This window comes from Falco biarmicus, chromosome 6 (assembly GCF_023638135.1).
Source record: "Falco biarmicus isolate bFalBia1 chromosome 6, bFalBia1.pri, whole genome shotgun sequence".
Lineage (NCBI taxonomy): Eukaryota > Metazoa > Chordata > Aves > Falconiformes > Falconidae > Falco > Falco biarmicus.
This window is the reverse complement of record NC_079293.1, coordinates 54,770,244-54,780,254: the sequence shown is the minus strand read 5'-3', so window position 1 is coordinate 54,780,254 and position 10,011 is coordinate 54,770,244. Positions and strand designations below refer to the sequence as shown.

The 10,011-nt window shown below is 38.8% G+C and overlaps 1 protein-coding gene across 1 annotated transcript in view; it reads right to left on the bottom strand.

The window, feature by feature from the left end:
* Positions 1-367: 367 nt before the first annotated feature.
* Positions 368-10,011, bottom strand: part of MOXD1 (monooxygenase DBH like 1) — a 51,495-nt gene continuing 41,851 nt past the window's right edge. Inside the window, exons 9-12 of the mRNA XM_056342824.1 lie at positions 9,279-9,338; positions 7,183-7,325; positions 3,511-3,679; positions 368-860 (exon numbers count right to left, since the gene is read on the bottom strand). Of these exons, the coding sequence (XP_056198799.1) occupies positions 696-860; positions 3,511-3,679; positions 7,183-7,325; positions 9,279-9,338 (537 nt within the window). The 3' untranslated portion in view covers positions 368-695. The remainder of the gene's footprint in view (positions 861-3,510; positions 3,680-7,182; positions 7,326-9,278; positions 9,339-10,011) is intronic.

Genomic DNA, 10,011 nt, shown 5'->3' with positions numbered 1-10,011 from the left:
CATCAAAGCTTTACTCACTGTACAAATGCCTTAAGACAAAAGAAACTCACTGAATTGAGAGAGACTGGGGAAAAGAAATCCCTGCTGAGTCAAAGGACTCATACAGGAATGATTATGGGGAGATCTGAGGTTCTGCCTGTGTTTTCATCCCTTTCACAACCATAGTGCCTGCTTCTCTCAGGAGCTGAGACAGTCTGCAGTGTGTTGCTCCCAGAGATGTCCTCCCTGAATGAATCCTTCCTGTAGCTTTATGGCCGTGCCAGTCAAACATGCCCAAATACAAGTTTGCAAGACCTGTCCATGCAGCAGTAATTTCATAACCTGCAGATGTCAAGAACCAAGACAAAATAATACAGCACACATCAGGTTTAATGTGATTAACTCAGTTGCTTTTAGTTTATTAATTTTACCCATATACATAGTTGATTTTGAAAACACCACGTGAAAGAGCCAGGACAAAGTGTAAGAAAATGGTACAGGAAAAGATTTCAATATGCAACGTGCCAGTGTACCTTCTGTGTTTTATACATACTTTACATAGAAAACCAAAAACCCCACAGTTTTCAGAGGAAGCACACACTTTATTTTCAAATGGCAAATTTAGTTTATTAATAGGTAAAAAAATAAATCTACAATAGCAACAGTGCAAACACATCCGAACACATGGCACACAGAACACAAATGAATAAAATTTATTATACAGAGGACCCAATGTTTCCTAGGGTACTGGCTGTGACATATACAACAAATAACAGGGTGAGGAATAAACTGCTACATAAACAGGAAGATGAGCTGCATGTTATTGGTTCTGTCTTGTACGGTCTCTCTATTTCAGGTGGTAAAGCTGTCATGCCTTGGATCTGCAATTAAAATAATAAAAAATGATCAGAGTTTTATCACATAAAATTAGAAATCTGTATTTTGCTCTCTACCTAGTTGGCAGCTTGCGTGAGAATCTATTGTTAGTTTTGTACTGGGGTTATGACTCTTACTGTTGAGACATCAAGCTCAGTAAAAAAATATATTGCGTGCCAAATGATCAGCCAGCGTGCGCATCCATCACTCTCAGCTTCGTAACAGCTGTACACACCCAGCATCCTCTCCAGTAAAGCAAGGTTGGGCTTCTGTTGGTTGATTTGTGTGACCTTATTTTCCTTTCTGTAATTTTTTAGTTAGTTTGGGGTTTTTGTTTTTATCTTTCTGGTAGATAAAAGTGGAAGTTTACAGTGTTACAGTGCTCTAGGGATATTGGATGATATTTGAATGCATTCATCTGTATGTACAAGGATTACACTTGCATGTACAAGGCAGTTAATTGTGTACACATTATTTCACGGAATCACAGATTGGTTGGAGTTGGAAGGGATCTCCAGAGGTCCAATGTCCTTGCTCAAGCAAAGTCACCTACAGCAGCGTTATATTTCTATATATTATTTTTTACTTTTCCCTTAGAATTTTTATGCAATTTTTGTGGAGTTGGACAAAACTACCTGCCTGCCATGGTTTTGATGTGAAATTAGAGAGATTTGGGTACACTGCTTGGCTATGCTTTTCCTAAATGTACTCTCTACATGTTACAGAAGCTCTGCAAAAAGCAAGCTCCTGGGCACAAAAGTTTTTGAAAGTTTGAATGCCCACCTGCATAGCATGTGCTTCCTTTGTTTTTTTTCATGTTGCAATTATCCTGCACTGCAGAAAAAAATAATCTAAATATTGACATAATCTTAGCAAACACAACACGAAGCTGAAACTGATCAAGAGATCATCCCTACAGAAGGATGAAGGTATTTTCAACTCAGTTCCTCTGCTTCAAGTTTTTTCCTCCTTGTAACAACTCACTGATTGTTTGGCTATTCAGGTTGAATCTGTTCTTGATTTTGATGAGGATGGCCAATTTAATGTAGTATCACTAATAAAGGAAGGGAAAGGAAAGAGTCCTAATCTTAGCTTTGATGAATACGTCCTAGTCATTTGACATAGGAAACTATGATTAAAAGGAAGAACTAAGCACTCCCAGTTCCACTGAGCTCACTTTTTGACTGCATTCTTTAAGTCGTATTATTCCTTCATCCTGTAAGATAAAGGGGAACAGCATTTTCCAGAAAGCATACCATTAAAAAAAAAAAAAAAAGGCAGCCTACCCCCTTTTGATAAAATGTGTGCTTTCTGACAAATAATTAGTGAAAGAGTGCCTGCACTGCTGCTACTGGCCAGCAGTTACAGAGGTCAAGAAGTTTAACCAAAACTGGTGAATGGTTACATGTACTGTCAATAATTGCTTTTCTTTGAAGGTCTGTAGTGGGACAAATATTAGAAAGAAACAACTTCTTTGATTACTTATAGCACACGGTATTTCATTGACATCCCATAGGCAGAATAGTCTGATTGATGTTGAAAAGCCCTGAGAATGCCACTGTAGGAAGGGCAAACTGAAAGCACTGTGTGACCTGCTATGAGGTGGCGTGGGCTCTTTTGTGGGGTGAGGAGAATGAGGCAATGGTCCTTTCCTAGGAAGTATTTAATCAGGAGTATCTTGTATCAGCTACTAGGCTGGACTAAAATCACGGTAGGACATAAGCCAGTACAAGAGAATCTCCCCTTCTGAGCAAAAAAGCTCAAAAAATTAAAATGGAATCTTAACTTGGACTCTGTAGAGGAGTTCACGGAGAAATATGTATTTTTCAGCATCTGCTTCAGGGATGATACTACATGCACTAGTAGTTCTTTATAAACACATATCGACACTAAAAATGACAGCTTTTCCCAGCAGCCCTGTTAAAGTACCAGTAGACATTTACAATAAATAATAACTTACCCAGGAATTATTTTGTTATCTTATAGGGTTTTTTTTCATAAGGAGAAGTGGAAAAGAAAAGCCATAGAAGATAAAATCTTCCAAAGGTGCACAAAGGAAACAGACAATCCAAATGTATGTTTTCTGGCCCAATACTATAGACATTTTAGACACAAGACCAACAAAAACCCAAGAGATATTGGAAGAGTACTTATATAATTTCAGATAGTCTAGATACCTGAGTTAAGATGTTAGATTCCCGAGGCTTCCTTATGCAGTCAGTAAGCTTCCCCCTACAGAGTGCCTCAGAGAACAAACCAACCTGATGTAGGGATTTTGATTCATCCATCATAAGACCCTAACATAAGTCCCTGAACAGTGAGGCAGCCAAGGGAAAACAGCTTTCTAACTTGGTCACCTAATCTGCACAGATACGGTGAGTCTCCGATCAGACCCAGACACACTGAAAGACTCCATACTCCTATTACTGATCCCATCTGCTGATCAAAGCTCCGATTTTTCTATTCTTTCCAAATACTTCTAGGACTTGAGTTAGATGAAAGTGCCAAAAACACATTCTCATCATTTGTTATTGTATGTAATTGTAATATAGCTGTGTAAACAGTCTGAAGATGTATAACCAGGTACTTATTCATATGCAATGAAGGATAGTAAATCACATCTGTTTCATGTCACTGTTGTCTACTCAGACTTACCGACCATTCTGCATTATCTGTTTTTGAACATCTCACGTTCACTGGTAGTTTAAGCACAAGTTCATTATAGGAGAGACCCTCCGATCTGGACCATTTGAATTTGTTCATTGCATCCATAAAAGACAAGTTTTTATATTGCTTAGGACTCTTGATAATGAAAGGCCAAGTCCTAAAGAAAAATAAATAAATATGTTTTTAAAAATACATAAATACCATCAAGCTGGACCTGCATTTGGAGAATCTACTCAGAAAAACAAATATACTATTAATGTCAACATTCTCAGCTAAGTTCTCCGCTAGTGGAAACTGATGCAGTTTCATTTATTTTAACAGACTTACAGAAGGTTGTCAGCAGTTTAGGACTTGCTGCCAGATGCTTTTAGAAATGAAGGACTTTAACTTAAGGAAGAGAATTACCTTGCTGTTCTCTGATCTACAAATTGAATACACAGGCAATACAAAACAGATCTTCTGTTGTAACTTCTCAAAACAAAACAAAACAAAACAAAACAAAAGCCACACCCTCTACTTGGCTTGGCAAACAGCGTTACAAAGAACCATTTGCAGTTTGAAAGCTCCTTCCAGACAGCTCTGCCAAGCTCAGGTCACAACGCAAATCATAGGTCAAAACTCAGCCTAGCACAGGAGTTGCTCTAACATGCATTGGTTTGCTGCAGTGCAAGATTAAATGAGAATAATTGGTGCTGTGGACATTGCCTTTGGGCATGTCCCTACATGCTGGCTGCAAGGGGACTTTTGGCCAGGGGTAGGGTAGAGACCTGCTGTGCTGCTGTGAGAGATCCAACTATATGCCCACGGGTGGGAATCCTCCCCACGAACAAGTGAGGCCAATCCCATTTGCCAGCAGCCAAAGATGTGGAAAGGGAAGGAATGATACTTCTTGTCTTTTATTTAGTAAAGAAAACTCAAAAATAATAACAAAGGAAAGATTAAAAATAGCTGAAAAGCTTTTCCATTGTTCTTGCTTTCTCCTTGTTTGACTCTGCTGGGATGAATAGAAACAACTTGGTGGACAGGTCAAGTTCTTAAAACAGAAAGCCCAATACAACTAGTAGAAGAACTAAAGTAGCTAAAACTTTATCTAAGCAACCTGATTAATACTTTGGTCAGAGCATGACTTATCTGTCTGAAGTGCTTTGAAAAGATCCGTGTTGCTTTGCAGTAGGCTGTCTCCCACTTGCTTTGGGTAAAGTGCTGCCTATGCCAAAGTTCTCTAGTCAACAACTAGGCACAGAGGACATAATTTTAATCAAGAACCTATTTTACGCTGTTGTGGTCCATTCACTTTCATCTCAGCTCCTCATGATTTATACCACTGTCTGTGCCACTAGACTGAGGAAAAAAAGGGTTTTAAAGTGAGACACAATGCCTTGATCCTGCTTCCAGTTCGCCTTCATGTGTAAGTCAAGAGAGACTTTAGAGGAGTCAGTGAAGCAATTCCAGCATAAGACTGACACAAGAAAGATAAAGATCAGGTCACATATCCTTAGGCTGACAGAGCTTAATGAAACGAATTGTGGATTAGGTCATAAATACTAGAGGCATTAATAATCTCTTCTTCTAATTACTATTCCATGTGCGGCAGACAGTCTGCATACTTAACTCTATTCAAAACATCTTTATTTCCCCAGGCCAAACACACATTTTTTCCTTAAGTACAGTTATCATGAATGAATACTCAAGAGAGCATACATTTGTTAGAATATTTTCTTTCTAAGCTCAGAAAGACTCTTTTAGCTAGGATTAATTTAGAAACTGTGCTCTCCCTGTATTAAAAGAGATTGTAAATAGAAATAGTGTAGAAAATGAAGTAGACATTGATTGCATTGTGACTTTCTTCAAACTCTTCTGTCTTGGATATAAATTTCAGAACTAAGACCAGTAAGCCTGTATATCGAATTACTTTGCAATAATAGTTGTATATGGTTTTGTTAAACTGTATAAGGAAAGACAACTTTTAAAATGTAAATGTGATGACATACTATTAGTCTATCAATTTTATTTTAAAATCTTACTGTTACCTTAGTTTAGTGCAACCAACAATACAAATGTAATTCACCTTTCACCACTGACAGTGCATTCTACTTTCTATTGTTTGATTATTTTTCTGTACTTGGTTCATTTGGGAACTTTCCTCTTTAGACTATTCTCACTGTTCACAATCACTTCCACTGCTTATCTGCTATTGAGATACTTTTCATTTTAAACACTGCAAGAAACAGTTAAAAACTGAAATACACTATTAATTGATTTTTATATATTCACACAGATTTATCCTGTCTATAGTGGGCTTCCTCCCATCTCCTACCAAAATTTAAATTTTATGTTGGATTCTGGAAATAACTCTTGCTCTTAATGAGTGATACCATTGTGCTGGTCATCCTACTGACATCAAAGGACAGATTCAACACACTGGGAAGCATTTTATTCTTGCTGAGGACCCTCATGATGAAGGACAGCAACACTTCTGCTGACTTACTAAAGAAACTGTAACACATTGTTTAAAATTTACCAGCCTGTGGTTTACCCCAGCACTGAGATGCCCTCTGAACTGCACAGACCTGAATGCAATGGTGGTTATTATAGATCCTGAGTTGCCTAAATGGTAACAGCCCCCAACCCCTACCATTCACAGAGTGGGTATTTAATATTTGTTAAGCATTGAGGTAGGAAGATCTTAACAACAAAATTACATTACCTCTTTTGAGCTGAGCAGCAGGCCAATATTCAGATTCTTGTGGCTTATTTTTATTAGGAAGAAGAATTGATGAATGAGCTAGGTGGTTTTCTTTCTGACATGGATTTACATCTCAAAAATGTGCAGTGTCCTTCTTCCCTAAACGGTAGGAGTCCAAGAGTAGTAGACTCAGTAGACGGTGTCTTTGCACAGAATTGCAAGCTCCTGCAGTCAACAGTTCACTTAAAAAGCTCTTTCTTCCTCTTGGCTAGGTTCCTACCACTGGTACCATGTTTTTCTCTCTACTTACCTTGCATATCATCCTCTGACTTCTTATTCTTCCAAAGCCTTCTATCTCTCATTTCTCTCCATTGCGATGCTTATCTAGAACTTATCTTTCTCTATGAACAATTTAATATTTTCTTAATCCCTCAGTTTCCTTTCTAATTTACAGCTTCTTCCCCTTTTCTGAATTTGTCAGTGTCACTGAGACAGCGTTAAGTTCTGTATGTGAGCAACAGCTCCAAGATCTGGTTGCACTGATTGACTTCAGCAGCATTATAAACAACAAATCTATCCAGGGTAATTCAATATCCATGCTCTCAAACTCTGTTTTCAAAATTATCTCTATATATGTTAAACACTTCTAAGTTTTAATAAATTGATAGATTTTCTGAAACAATGATGACATTGAATAGTGTTTTTACAGATGGTTGCGGTGGAAAAAAAATGCTGTGAGGAATATTATTTCTTTAACAGAAAAAGCTGCTTTTGTATTTACAAAAAAGGGGGGGGGGGGGAATAATTTGGCAGGAGAAATATAGCAGCACAGCATAATGACCGAAAGGAAGTGGCATGAGTGACCCAGCAACATGTTGCACTACGAGAAAGCAATAAAGTTCATAAAAAAATGACCTTGTAATCCCACAGACAGAAATAGAGGTGCTACACATATTCATAAACAGTTTACTTGCCTGACTGGTCTGTAGATTTCCTTAACACCAATGAACTGGAGCTGTTCCATTATATCTGGAATGCTTGCACATCGGGTGAGGTTGATTCTTGGGTAATAGAGCAGATATGACAGGCACATTTCATTCCTGGTGCTCAGACCACCCTGAAAATGGGATTTTTCTTTTAATTAAGATAGCACTGGAATCTCACAGATAAAAACACCGATTAGCATTTATATGCTAATGAAATGTGTATCAGGAGGCCCAATTCAACAGGTTTATCTTGCACATTGAGTTATCAAGTAGCAAGAAGTTATTACATAATTTACAAAATACACTGCAAGCTCAAGCAGTACCTCCTGAGCTTAAAAAAATGTCAGAAAGAACATCAATACAGGAAGACTCCTATTATGTTGAAGAGAACTATCTGAGAAGTTCAGGTTTATTTTCAGCTATCTCCAAGATACTTACATCTACCACGTTTCAGAAAAAGGGCTTCAAAGTAGAACAGATGTAGAAAAAATCTGGTAGGATAATTAGTCTGCTTAATAAAAAATTAAGTGAGCTTTGCCTAGTAAAATGGAGGCCAGGATGGAATACGTATCTATATGGACTCTCCTTGTAAGTACATACACAGCAAAAGAGTAAGAAAGAAGAGTTATTTAAGTTAACAGATAATGTTGACTCAAGCACAAATGAACACTAACTATAAAATAATTAATTAGATTAAGATTTTTAGCTAGAAGAAACATTCTTAAACAGTCTTCCAATGAAAGCCAGGGGGCAAACAACTAATTTAAAATTAATCCTGGTAAATATGGACAAAATTATGAGCTGCATGTTCTTAAATCCTGTGTGGGAACAGTTCCACAAACCTCACAGAACCACAGGAATACAAATGGAGAAGACAAAACATGAACCAAGGCTCAAAAGCTAGTGTCGTCACCACACAAGAAAATAGGACAAAAACTCAAAGGTTTTCATTCTCACTCTTTCGCTTTGCTTTATATACCTACTGCATGCACGTACATGCAAGCCGTGATTCAGGGAGAGGTATCCCTGTGTTCTCTGGATGCCAGGAACAGGTCTTCCTTGCTGAACAGAACTCCCTGAGGTCTCACCTCCCAGAGGTCTGGATCCAGCCCCTTCCAAGGAAGCGGGATCAGCCCCTAGCAAAGGCTGGGTGCTGGCAGCTACACCCCTCCCATAAGCATAGTGGGTCTGGCATCACTCTCCAATTTAATAGCCAGCTGGCACAGTCCAGCTCATGTCCCAACAACCAAATTCGCTTCACCTTCAAAACCAAGTGGTCGCATTGCAACAGCCAGTGTCTGCTAACCTAAAAAGTTGTGTCTGGGACACTGTGCACTGCCCTGTGCCAAACCTGAGCCAGAACCCCTCGACCCTGAAGAGGCTGCTCACCCCCTGGCCATGGCCCTGCCTCGTCTGCTGCTGCACCAGGGGGCTGCAGCACAGCTGCTCCTTGTGCCTTGGCTGCAAGTGTGCACAGGTACGGCACAGGCTTCTCGGGTGGCACCCCAGGGGCAGCAACTGCCCAGGGGGGTCACTGCGGCTGGAAAACCCACCTCATGAGAAAGGTAGCGTGCAGAGGCTCAGCCTCCTCCTCCCAACCCAAAGCTCCTGTATTCTGCCTGGATTCTACATTAGGCACAAAAGCAAGTGGTCCTGTCTTGATCATGGCATCAATAAAAATCAGTATGTAAGAACTGGCAATTACAACTTTGAGGAAAAATGTGTAACAAGTTTATAAAAATAATTCATTAGAATATGCAGAATTTGCACGTTAATACATGTTATGAAGAAAGCAATTCCAAAGAAAGCCAGCAGAGTCTGATTTTTAAAGAGCTTTCATGAGCTGGCTTGCTTATTTTTATAAACTAGTCATATGAATGCCTTTTGCAAGAGATCAGACTGTGATCGTAATAGTCCTGATGACTTTAAAACCTAAGAATCTATGAAAGGAAAGATAATACATAATTACATGCACACAGGCATTAGCAAGTTAAGTCCACACTTTTTAATAGCATTTTATGAAAAAGATGTTGGTCCCCAATATTATCTGTGTACTTATTTTGATCCATTAAAACATTTCTTACCCATGTCATGCGAATTCGGTCCACAGTATTGTAGTGGCATTCCGTGATTAAATTATCCCCCTGAAACACAAGATTTCGGAAGTTCACAGTTCTGAAGTTTATCAGCATCAGCTTCAGGTAACCACAGATGACATCAAACACTTAAGAAATAGAGATCAGAGCAGTGGATACTATTTTTTGAAAGAGCAAAGGATTAGGTAATTGGTGTGTGCTAAGGCCTGGGCACTTAACATTCATGTTACCCCAGATCCTCAGGGATCCCCCATGGATCTAAACAGAGTCCTATCCAGAGTCTTGTATGTTTTTGGAAAACAGCAATGGAGATGCCCAGTTATAATCCTATTATCGGGAAAATTATGTATGTAGACAGTATGTATGTGTAGACATATACATGATTCTGGCTCCCAAACTCATCCATTGCTACTTTGGATAGCTTTCCCCAGGCCAATTTATGATGCCAACTTTAATAGAAATACTTGCCAAATGAGGAAAAGAAGGCTTTCCACATCACAATAACAACTATTTATCTGCCAAGCCTGGGAGTAGAGGAGTGGCAGGCAAAAACTTAACTACATTGACAGATATGTATGGGAAAGGCTGAATACTTACCTTCTCAAGTACATACAATTAACTTCTTGCTGCCTTGACAAACCGATCTACAGTTTGGTAGTACCTTTATTCCCTGTACCTAATCAAATACAAATCTCAAGATCACCATGATAATCAAATGGAA